Here is a 12,481-nt window from a genome sequence, read left to right on the forward strand (position 1 = left end):
CCAGGAAGGAAATGTGAACTGCTTTGGTTTTTTGATCAATTTTTAATCAAGTATGTTCTTGTGGAGAATCTAAGGAACTCCTTACATCACGGGTTCCCAACCTTTTTCGTCCCGTTTACCCCTTTGCAACTTTTCGAAAGTAAATTTACCCCCACCCTTTTTTGTTCAGTAATTTGAGTTTACACTTCTACCAGAATAAAGCAACCGACAAAGGGGAAGTTTTAAAATATTGTTTTTAACATTATTATTTTAAGTTCAAATAACAATAGTAATAGCAGATAACAATGTTATTTCACTTATTTATGAATAACTAATGATGAACAGATATTGGTGTACCATAACCAAACACAGTCAGTCAATATGTACAAATCATGAATCAACAAATGTACTCACTGGGGGTAAATGTACCCTGGCCCAACATTAAAACAACTTCTGAATACTCTGTAAATTATAGCCAAGACATACATAGCAGCTCTTGATCTATTGTTTATGATACAATGCTCATCTAAGGATTTATTTAAGACAATAAGTGTCTTTACATCCTTCCTTTCAGCCAGAACTTCTTCTGGAAGAAGGGGAAGCCCCATTTCTGCCCTTTATATAAATTCACTGGAGACTGCATTTCCTCTTTTAAAGGTTCTGTATTTAATTTGCAACTTTCAACAGCTAACACCATTCTGCTCTGTAAATGATAACAGATTTGTTCAAGTATTTAGCCTCAATTAAAGATTATTAAAAAGACCTCGCACCAAGCTCAACAGAGATCAATATTTGTCATGCATACACCTGCCCGCCATTAAACTTGCTGCATTGTCAGAGGCAAATTTGCATTCAACTTTCAATCAAAACATAGACATGAGGAATTGCAGGTGCTGGAATCTTGAGTAAAACGCAGTGCTGGAGTAACTCAGCGGGTCAGGCAGCATCACTAGAGGACATGATTAACCAATGTTTCAGACCCTTCTTCAGAGTCTGGAGGGCATAGACAGTGACGTTTCGGATTGGGACTCATCTTCAGAGTCTAAGGGTCTCGATCCAAAGCATTCATGTTCTCCACAGATGCTGCCTGACCCACTGAGTTACTCCAACACTCTGTGAAACGTCACCTATCCATGTTCTCCAGAGATGCTGCCTGACCCGCTGAGTTACTCCAGCACTTACTCAAATTAAAACATACAGGGTTTGATTAATGCATGCTAAATGACAATTAATACTGCCCTTCATATATTTTTAAAATGATTATCAGCTTATTATTAGAAATAGGCTGCTGTACCTGCATTTATCCTTTGCTCTTTGCTCTCTTCTAAAAGAACAAAATACAAAATAACCTGTCACTGTTTGACAATATGTTTGAGGTTTGAAAAGTTTTGGGCATTTTCCGACAGGCCAGATGTCATTTGTTTTCTACCTCAGGTTGTTATCATTAATAAACCTCATGTCCCGGTCATCTGTTCAGCACTTGTTATGAATTAAGTGAGATTCTTAAACAACATTTCTTATGTTCTCCAGCCTAATACATTTCCTTCTGCCATACTTTATCACTCAGTTATGTTACTGAAGTGTCAACTTTTTTTCCTTTTTCCATGTGTTCGATATTCCTGAAGCATTGAAAGAATTTGTGATGAATGATATGCTGACAGGAGGTGTACAATTTGTTAGTATTTCAACCTGTAACCATGTTTTTGCAATACGGTGAGCCTTGTAAAGATGATCTAATCATCATGTTTATCCCCACTCCAGCCAAATTTATTTGCAGGGGGAACAGGATGGAAATAAGAGAGTGGAGAACTAACAAGATGTCTACTCAATTGCCTTTTAACATTGCTCAGCTCCCACGATTAATAGTGTCGTTTAGAGATGGAGCATGGAAACAGGTCCTACAACTCTCTGGCTGATCACCCGTTCACACTAGTTCTATTATCCCACTTTCTCACCCACTCCCTACACACGAGGGGTAACATAGAGACCAATTAATCTACAAACCTGTACACCGTTGGGATGTGGGAGGAAGCTGGAGGACCCAGAGCAAACCCACACAGTCACAGGGAGAACATGCAAACTCCACACTCAAGATCAGGATCATAAAAAGGTCTCTGGCTCTGTGAGGCAGCAGCTCTACCCGCTGCGCCACTGTGCCGCCCTTAGTGGCACAGCAATAGTTTGCTGCATTATTTATTAATGATCTTTAAATCCAAAAGGGATTGCATTGGCAGTGGAACAATGGAACATATACACAACCATAAAGGCAAAAGAAGGCAATGTACATCCCTGTATATCGTCAGCCTGAAGAAAGATCCTGACCTGGAACATTGTCCGTCCATTCTCTCCACCGACGCTGCCTGACCGCTGTGGTCCACCAGCACATTGTGTTTCCCACTGTAGTATTTATCACTTCACCATAGGAAGATAGCCATTTCTAACGAGACACTGAAGGCCGAAGGTTCTCACCAACTTGCTTAAATAAAATAATAAATGACAAGCCTTTGATAAGGTTCCACACGGGAAATTGGTGAGCAAAATTAGAGCACATGTAACTGGGGGTAGGGTGTTCACATGGATAGAGGATTGGTTGGCAGACAGGGAGTAAAGAGTAGGAATAAACGGGTCCTTTTCAGAATGGCAGGCAGTGGTGAGTGGAGTGCCGCAAGGCTCGGTGCTGGGGTCACAACTATTTACAATATATATTAATGATTTGGATGATGGAATTAGAAGTAATACTAGCAAGTTTGTAGATGATACAAAACTGGGTGGCAGTGTGAACTGCGAAGTGGTTGTTAGGAGGTTGCAGGGTGACTTGGACAGGTTAAGTGAGTGGGCAGATGCAGTATAATGTAGATAAATATGAGGTTATCCACTTTTGCGGCAAAAACAAGGAGGCAGATTATCTCAATGGTGTCAGATTAGGTAAAGGGAAAATACAACGAGACCTGGGTGTCCTTGTACATCAGTCACTGAAAGTAAGCGTGCAGGTACAGCAGGCAGTGAAGAAAGCTAATGGAATGTTGGCCTTCATAACAAGATGATTTGAGGATAGGAGTAAAGAGGTCCTTCTGCAGTTGTACAGAGCCCTGGTGAGACCACTTATGGAGTATTGTGTGCAGTTTTGGTCTCCTAATTTGAGGAAGGACATCCTTGCTATTGAGGCAGTGCAGCGTGGGTTCACGAAGTTAATCCCTGGGATGGCAGGACTATCATATGAGGAAAGATTGGAAAGACTGGGCTTGTATACACTGGAGTTTAGAAGGGTGAGAGGGAATCTTATAGAGACGTATAAAATTATAAAAGGACTGGACAAACTAGATGCAGGAAAAATGTTCCCAATGTTGGGAGAGTCCAGAACCAGGGGCCACAATCTAAGAATAAAGGGAAGGCCATTTAAAACTGAAGTGAGAAGAAACATTTTCACCCAGAGTTGTGAATTTGTGGAATTCTCTGCCAGAGGGCAGTGGAGGCCAATTCACTGGATGAATTTAAAAGAGAGTTAGATGGAGCTCTAGGGACTAGAGGGATCAAGGGATATGGGGAGAAGGCAGGCACAGGTTACTGATTGTGGAGGATCAGCCATGATCAATGGATGGCGGTGCTGGCTCAAAGGGACAAATGGCCTCCTCCTGCACCACAAGAATGGTCCGATCCGAAACGTGACCTGTCCGTGTTCTGCAGAGGTGCTGCCTGACCTGCTGAGTTACTCCAGCATTCTGTGAAACGTCACCTATCCATGTTCTCCATAGATGCTGCCTGATCCACTGAGTTACTCCAGGATTCTATGAAACGTCACCTATCCATATTCTCCAGAGATGCTGCCTGACCTGTTGAGTTACTCCAGCACTGTGTGTCTTTTTTAGTGAAATACAACATGGCAGGAAACCTTATCCAAAACTAGGAAAATCATCCTGTATTTTACAGGAACCAATAGTCCATCTATGTTTTTGCTCCCAGAAATTCCCAACCATTTTCCTATATGCCTTAATGTCCAAAAATACATTACTCAGTTTTATCTATAATTCCCTGTGTCCCTTCTAAAGACTGATAAGCATAAGTGAAAAAAAATTCTCATCTCAGACCTAAAAGGCTAATACCTTAATTTGAAATTATGATTCACAATTCGAGATACTCCAGGCGAAACAGCATTTCAATTAGAGAAGCATTTCAATTAGATCACCTCTCATTATGCCAAGCTCTCGTTAAATATTTCATTTAAAATATTTTGTGTGCTGCTGTGATAAGTTCATTCACAACTCAAAATTTATAACTAGGTTTTTCGATGTGCACAAGCGTATGGCAAACTTCTTAGTTGCAAAGAAATAAGGTGAAGCAGGGACCCATAAAGCAGAGTGTTATTTATCAGCAGATAATACAAAATTAAGGAAACCTTATGGAAGGCATACAAGATTGTTTAAAACTGGTTTAAAGTTCCCATTATCCAAAACCCTTCTGTTGTGGCAAGTGACAACTATAATTAAGAAATATACAGCTGGTGTTCGAGGAAAGTAATTCCAGTATCGTACAGGTATTTATAAGTCTCATATTACAATACTTAGAAAGCTAATGCTTAATGGTATGTGAACATAACAGTGTCCCTTTCGTGTGAAATTAATGTTTATGTTTAATGTTACTTCCTTTATTAAGCCAGTTTAATAATCTTGTGCCAATTATGTTCATAATTATTTTTGTACAAACATAAGAGTATCTTGTTTGAAGGCCTTCAAGTAATATACACAAAATGCACACATTTTAAACCAACATGCACAACAGGAATGGCATTTCCAAACACACAGACTCCATAACCAATGATGTCACGTTTCTTGTGTTATTGTGTTTGTTTTTCTTGCTTCATCTGTTTAATCATCTTGAAGTTATTCAGTGTCTTGTTTTGCAGCTGATGGTATATCTTCCAAAAGTGTAGACAACTGCTTCTGTGCACACGATAGAAACAGCCCCAAACTGGTCAGGTTACACTGCTGGGCCACTTGGTCAAGCTGCAGGAGAAGAATATTCACAATAAACCACTGCAGCAAAGCACAACACGAACCAAATGTTAAACACGTTAGGAAAACAGAACACAACGGAGGCCATCAGCAAGTTAAACCATCAATACAAAGCAACGTACAGCATTCTGGTGCAACAGGACACCACTCAAACTTTTTTTTTTAAATCAAAAATATTTATTCAAATATTAAAATAATACAATACAGTAATACAAAATAATACAATACAATAAAACCAAAACAGAACCCACCACCAGAATACTATACAAACGAATATACCAATTGAAACTATTATACAATTATATTACAATCCCCATCCAGGATACATCCAATCCCCCGCGGTGCCCAGCGGTCCCGGAAATCCTCCAGGGTGCCCGTGGACAGCGCGCAGTCCCTCTCCAACACCACCCGGGCACGGATGTAACCCCGGAAAAGGGGCAGGCAGCCGGCTCGGGCAGAGCCCTCTTCCACCTGGCGCCACTCAAAGTTTTGGGAGGATTTGCAAAAAGCCAGGGTTATTAAGTAACAAAAGATAGACACAAAAGGCTGGAGTAACTCAGCGGGACAGACAGCATCTCTGGAGAGAAGGAATGGGTGGCATTTCAGGTCAAGACCCTTCTTCAGATTAGTTAGGGATAAGGGAAACGAGAGATATAGACGGTGATGTGGAGAGATAAAAAATAATGAATGAAAGATACGCAAAAAGTAATGATGATAAAGGAAACAGGCCACTGTTAGCTGTTTGTAGGGTGAAAATGAGAAGCTGGTGCGACTTGGGTGGGGGAGGGATAGAGAGAGAGGGAATGCCGGGGCTACTTGAAGTTAGAGCAATCAATATTCACACCACACAAGCTGCCCAAGCGAAATACAAAACCAAACTGGATAATCGTGATCAGCAGCATAATCCATTGTGTTATAATATCACAACTCAACCACAAGATTCTCAGCAGGCTATTAGGTTTCAGCAACCACCGGCCAACTACAATCCTTCCAATAAGTATTCAAATCTACCACCATTAGAAGACAGCAGATTGAACAAAGAGCAGGAACCCTTTCACACTTTCTCTTCTCTAATGTTAGGAGAAACAGAATAGATAGCAGTACAATTCACCATTGCTCTGGCTGAAATCAATTATAGCCACATCTGAAGGCTTCCAGGTTGATTAAACGCAACCACTCACTGGGAAAAGAATACCAGAAGTCTGGAGCCAGGCAAAGTATTGAATTTTAACCAATTTTTTAAAACTAAACAATCAACGCAAGAACTGAAATATAGATTATCTACAAGAAACAATTTGGAATTCCCAAGATAGATACTGGAGTAACTAACTATTGCCAAGATAAATGCTGGAGTAACTATCTCTGGATAGAAGGAATGGGCGACGTTTCGGGTCGAGACCCTTCTTCAGACTGAGTCAGGGGAGAGAGACACAGAAATAAGGATGGGTAATGTGTGAAAACAAGACATCAAAAGAGATAATCACAGAGGGGGAGCAGCGAAAGAAGATATTGCAGAATTCTCGTCGGAGAGAGGAGGAGAACTTCTTCAAAGTAAACATACCTTGAGGAGTTTTCGCAGTGGAGCAGACGAAATGTGTAGGAAGGAACTACAGATACTGGTTTACACCGAAGATAGACACTAAATGCTGGAGTAACTCAACTGGACAGACAGCATCTCTGGATAGCAGGAATGCGTATTTTCAAATTGCTTTATCAGTGTCACAATTCAAAGGCCAAGCATTTAAGAACAGCCAACATTCAAAAAGGCAAATCTTTACCTGATTAAAGGATTTAGACTTTGAATTTCATTGACTCAAACGATTAAATCAAAACTACTATTCCAGTGTATGGATGATCAAGGGAATTTTTGGAGTCACATGAACCACTCCACAAAGTTATTGAGGGTTTCGGGATGGCAACCGTCCACAAGGACTTGCCCTACAAACCTTGAGCATTTTATGAACCAAATAGATCAAACCAGCGAAGGGTTGTGTTGTACATGACAGCTGCACACCTGCATCATCCACAGGTGTACAATACAGGAAAAACTTAAGAGTTTGGAATAGCTTCAGTCAGTTTAATAAGAAAATTAATATTAATTGCCTTTATCGTCTGAGACATTGTGGTGTATGTGGCATTTTAGCTGTAAAGACACAAAACATTTCACAGCAGAAATATATTTACTGGCTGGAGAACTGAAACTTAAATCCATAGAATCTCAAACTGGCATCTTGGATTAGTGATGCCTCTTTACATTTACCCTTTAATTAAAATAGTATCATGCAGCTTTTGTAGGAAGATAAAATTGTTCCAATTATCCGGTTGACAAGAACTTCAAATCCAACATGCTTACACAAGTAATAATGGCACATGAAAAGTCTGGCACTTAGAAATAGATTTTAATAGTAATGGTAGAATATGAATGTCTCAAATATCGTTATAGCAGTTGGACAATAGAGCTTGCCAGGTTGCTATGTGGGCCTGCAGCAAATGCAGGCTCAGACTTTTATAATTCCACTAGTCATTTTATGTGGTATTTGTGGATAGTTTCCCAGTGCCCAAAACAGTTATTCATTTTCACTGGATGACTTCATTTTTTCCTACAAGCATTTAGGGCTTTTTTTTTTATCCCTTTGTCCCTGCAGACTTCTAGAATTTCTAAAAGACCCCTCAGGATTGACACCAAGCTTTTTTTGGGAGGAATTGCCTTTCAACAGGTACAACCGTGCCGAGTTCAGCACTCCACTCTTTCTCTCCCTCCCCACAAAGTGTACAAACTCCAGGCTGCCCCACTACAATCGGTACAGTAATTGGGAGGGTGAATTGGTTTAGGTTTATTATTGTCATGTGTACTGAGGTAAGGTGTAAAGCTCGGTTTTGCAGGCTAATCAATCAGATAATACCATAGATAAATACAATCAAGTCAAACTCAAGTACAATAGATAGGGCAAAGGAGAATACAGAGTAGAAAATATAGTTCTCAGCATTGTAGCACATCAATTCCATAGACAATGTCCAATGTCCATAATGGGGTAGAAGTGAATTGGACAGTACCCTAGCTTATGGAAGGACAATTCAGAAACGTGATAGCAGAGGGGAAGCTGTTCCTGAGTCTGGTGGTGCGCACTTTCAAGCTTCTGTAAATTCTGCGGGACAGGAGGAGAAGAAGAAATGACCAGAGAGGGACAAGTCTTTGATTACGTTGGCTTCTGACTTAGGGTGAAGAGTAGATGGAGTCAATGGAGTAGATGGAGTAGATGGTGGAGATGGTGTAGATGGAGTAGATGGTGTAGATGGTGGAGATGGTGTAGATGGTGGAGATGGTGTAGATGGTGTAGATAGAGTAGATGGTGTAGATGGAGTAGATGGTGTAGGTGGAGTAGATGGTGTAGATGGAGTAGATGGTGTAGATGGTGTAGATGGAGTAGATGGTGGAGATGGTGGAGATGGAGTAGATGGTGTAGATGGTATAGATGGTGGAGATGGTGTAGATGGTTTAGATGGTGTAGATGGTGTAGATGGAGTAGATGGTGTAGATGGTGGAGATGGTGTAGATGGAGTAGATGGTGTAGATGGAGTCGATGGTGTAGATGGAGTAGACGGTGTAGATGGAGTCGATGGTGGAGACTCTGGATTGTGTGATGGACTGGGCTACACCTAGGACTCAATGCAATTTCTTGCTGTCTTGGACAGAAATGTTCCCAGACCAAGGTTTGAAGTAGGCTTGAGCCCAACTTCATCCCTACATAGCAGAACTGAATGAGAAAGAGTCGGAAACAAAGTATTCACCATTGAATGAGAGATACTATTGATTATGTTTGCTTCTCAGTAATGAAGTGATAATAACTGTCAATGGTTAATCTCCACTGCTGGAGACCTGAAATGCTACTTTTATTTATCTTGCACTGAATGCTGCCTGATCTGGCAAGTATTTCCAGCATTCCTACTTTTATTTCATATTTCCAACATCTGCAGTTATTTGATTTTTGAGGAAACCACCTGCTGGGTTTACCCAGCCAAAGAAAATGGGAAATTAGTCATCAATGTAACATTCGATGTAATGTTCTCTCCAGAGATGCTGCCAGACCTGCTGAGTTACTCCAGCATTTTGTGTCTATCTTTTGAAAGAGCACAACAATCTGTTTAACCTCAATGGTGGAGACAACATCCGAGGCCAGAGTGAACATTCATTTGGACAATTGTTGATGAAGGTGAACCAACATAGATTTGCTTAAGTTAAATCGTGTTTAAATGACTTGATAGACTTTTGTTTTGTATGAAGAGGGAGATGGCAAGAGAAATAATAATAATAATAATAATGCATTACATTTATATAGCGCTTTTCAAACACTCAAAGACGCTTTACAGGGATTTCTAGAACATAGAGAAGTGAATAAATAGATAAATAAGTAAATGAACAGAGAAAGGAGACAGAAGGTGAGGTGACCTTCAGTGGTTGAAGGCAGTGCTGAACAGGTGAGACTTCAGTGATGTTTTGAATGTGGTGAGTGAGGAGGAGTCTCTGACGGTTTGGGCTAGTGAGTTCCATAGGGTGGGAGCAGCGATGGAGAAAAATAGAGGTGACTTTGTCAAAGGAAGTACTTGAGGTGGGTACTATAACAACATTTAAAAGACATTCGGACAGGTACATGGATAGGAGAGGTGTAGAGGGATATGGGCCAAACGTGGGGAAATATGGCCAGCTTAGGTGTAGCAACTTGGTCGGCATGGACAAGTTGGGCTGTTTCTATGCTGTATTGCCCCTATGACACTTAATAGACTTTGAAAAGGCATTTGATGAAATACGGCATAATTGGCTTGTAATGAAGATTGAAGGCTCCGGGGCAGTAGCAACATGGAGAGAAAATTCAGTTCAGTCAGTTTAGTTTCTTGTCACATATACCGAGGTACAGTGAAAAGCTTTTGTTGATGCTAACCAGCCAGCAGAAAGACAATACATGATTACAATCAATGCAATAGATATATGATAAGGGAATAACGTTTAGTGCAAAGTAAAGTCCAATCAAGGATAATCCGAGGATCACCAATGAGGTAGATAGTAGTTCAGGACTGCTCTCTGGTTGCGGTAGGATGGTTCAGTTGCCTGATAACAGCTGGGAAAAAACTGTCCCTGAATCTGGAGGTGTACGTTTTCACACTTCTATACCTTTTGCTCAATGGGAGAGGGGAGAAGAGGAAATGGCCAGGGTGTGACTCGTCCTTGATTATGCTGCTGGCCTTGCCGAGGCAGCGTGAGGTATAAATGGAGTCAACAGAAGGGAGGTTGGTGTGTGTGATGGTCTGGGCTGCCTCCACAATTTGCTGCAATTTCTTGCCGTCTTAGATGGAGCTGTTCCCAAACCAAGCTGTGATGCATCCTGATAAAATTGGTTCCATGGCAGCAAAAAGATTGTATTGAACAGTTGTTTTACGGAGGGAAGTGCAGAGTAGTGTTCCACAGCCTTTAGCATGAAGACCATTGCTTTTCTTAATCATCTTTCCTACACCTTGGATACACATGGCACAATTTCCAAATCAGCAGATGTTACCAAATTATGAATTGTACAGACTCTGATAACGGATGGAACAGATTCCAAGCGGACCACACATCCTGGTGGAATAGCCAACGTGTAACGGGTGAAATTCAATGCAGAAAATAATAGTGTTACACTGCGGTGAGAAGGAGGATGGGCAATATCATCTTGATGGCAGACTTCCAAAAGAAGCAGAAGAACAGAGAGATCTGAGGTTAAATATGCCCAAAAAATGGAATATCTAAAAAAACACAGAATCCTCAGAAGGCTTTGGCAGCAGACAGACAGAGTACCAAAACACAGAAATCATTTATAACACTGGTGTAGCCACAACTGGAGTATTGTGCCCATATTGTGTCCCCAACAGACACAAAGGGTTTAGGAAAAGAACAAACAAGACTTGAGTAATAATCGTAATGCAGGATTTCGACCCGATATGTCAACCATTTATTTCCTTGCCACAGAAGGCTGTGGAGGCCAAGTCAGTGGATATTTTTAAGGCAGAACTAGATAGATTCTTAATTAGTACAGGTGTCAGGGGAGAAGGCAGGAGAATGGGGTTAGGAGGGATAGATCAACCATGATGGAAGTAGACTTGCTGGGCCGAATGGCCTAATTCTACTCCTATCACTTATGACCTTCCACAGACCCACTGGGTTTCTCCAGCAGTTTGTTTCTTGCTCCAGATTCCAGCATCTTCAGTCTCTAAGCAATGAAGCTACCTGGATAGATTGGTCATATGATTTGCCTGGAGAGTACACAAAAAAAGTTTTTCACGGTATAAGTGACAATATAAACCAACATCAATACCAATAAATCCACTTTGATCCATTTTTTTCTTTAATTGAGAAGACTCATTTCCTTCATCTTTTTGCAATCAATTGGATATGTTCTCACTTGAACAAGTGACATGGGATTTCCAAGGAGGTAATGAAATACTCGGGGAGTCCAGAGTAAGTGGAGAGAAACTGTTTCCAGTGGCAGAGGGAACAAGAAGCAAACCAAAAGCGACATGGAAGCAAAGTATTTTATTCAACAAATAGTTGGAGTAGGTAATAGACCGCTGGAAGTAGTATTGGAGACAGGTTCAATGGCAGCATTCAAAAAGCATTTGAAAGGAAACCACTTGCGGTTATGGGAAGAGGGTGAGGAGGCGGTATTAAAATATACAACAGTACAGCACAGGACCAGGCCCTTTGGCCCACAATGGCTGGGCCAGCATGACAGGACTCTTCTTACATAAAGTCTGCACAGACTCGATGACCTCCTGTATTGACATTGATTGATTGATTGATTGAAAGATACAGCATGGAAATAGATCTTTTGGCCCATCGAGTCCATGCTGACCAATGCTGGGAAGTTTACAGAGGCCAATTAACCTGCAAACCCACACATCTTATGAAAGATAAGGCACAAAAAGCTGGAGTAACTCAGCAGGACAAGAAGCATCTCTGGGGAGAAGGAATGGGTGACGTTTCGGGTTGAGACCCTTCTTTGGACTAGTTAGGGATAAGGGAAACGAGAGATAAAGAACAATGAATGAAAGATATGCAAAAATGTAACTATGATAAAGGAAACAAGATGTGGATGGAAATATGAGCACCATGAGGAAACTCACAAAGAAACAGGGAGAATGCAAACTCCACACAGAGCACACCCGAGGTCACGATGGAAGCTGGGCCGCTGGCACTGCGAGGCAGTGACTCTGTCAACTCGGCCACAATGCTGCCACAATCATTCTGTCATTTCCTGTAATAGAGTTTTGCAAGTAATGGGGTTTATCTATGCTAATCCACTGTGCTATAATGTTCAAACATTGATGATGCATCAGGGGTAGGAGAAAGAGGGTTAAAGAGTAAGCTGACTGCTGACATGATTGCTTTGCAATAAAATAATGTATAACTTCTTATATGGATTAAATTTAGATTAACAAAGAACAAATCAGTACAGTCTGAAGAA

The 12,481-nt window shown here is 41.0% G+C and overlaps 1 protein-coding gene across 12 annotated transcripts in view; it reads right to left on the minus strand.

Annotated features, from left to right (window-relative positions):
* Nucleotides 1-325: 325 nt before the first annotated feature.
* LOC144603477 (coiled-coil domain-containing protein 91-like) overlaps nucleotides 326-12,481 on the minus strand; it is a 106,347-nt gene continuing 94,191 nt past the window's right edge. For all 12 annotated transcript variants that reach the window (XM_078416707.1, XM_078416712.1, XM_078416706.1 and 9 more), the window contains one exon: nucleotides 326-4,979. In XM_078416707.1, the coding sequence (XP_078272833.1) occupies nucleotides 4,857-4,979 (123 nt within the window). In that variant the 3' untranslated portion in view covers nucleotides 326-4,856. The remainder of the gene's footprint in view (nucleotides 4,980-12,481) is intronic.

The sequence above is a fragment of the Rhinoraja longicauda genome, chromosome 20 (assembly GCF_053455715.1).
Source record: "Rhinoraja longicauda isolate Sanriku21f chromosome 20, sRhiLon1.1, whole genome shotgun sequence".
Classification (NCBI taxonomy): Eukaryota; Metazoa; Chordata; class Chondrichthyes; order Rajiformes; family Arhynchobatidae; genus Rhinoraja; species Rhinoraja longicauda.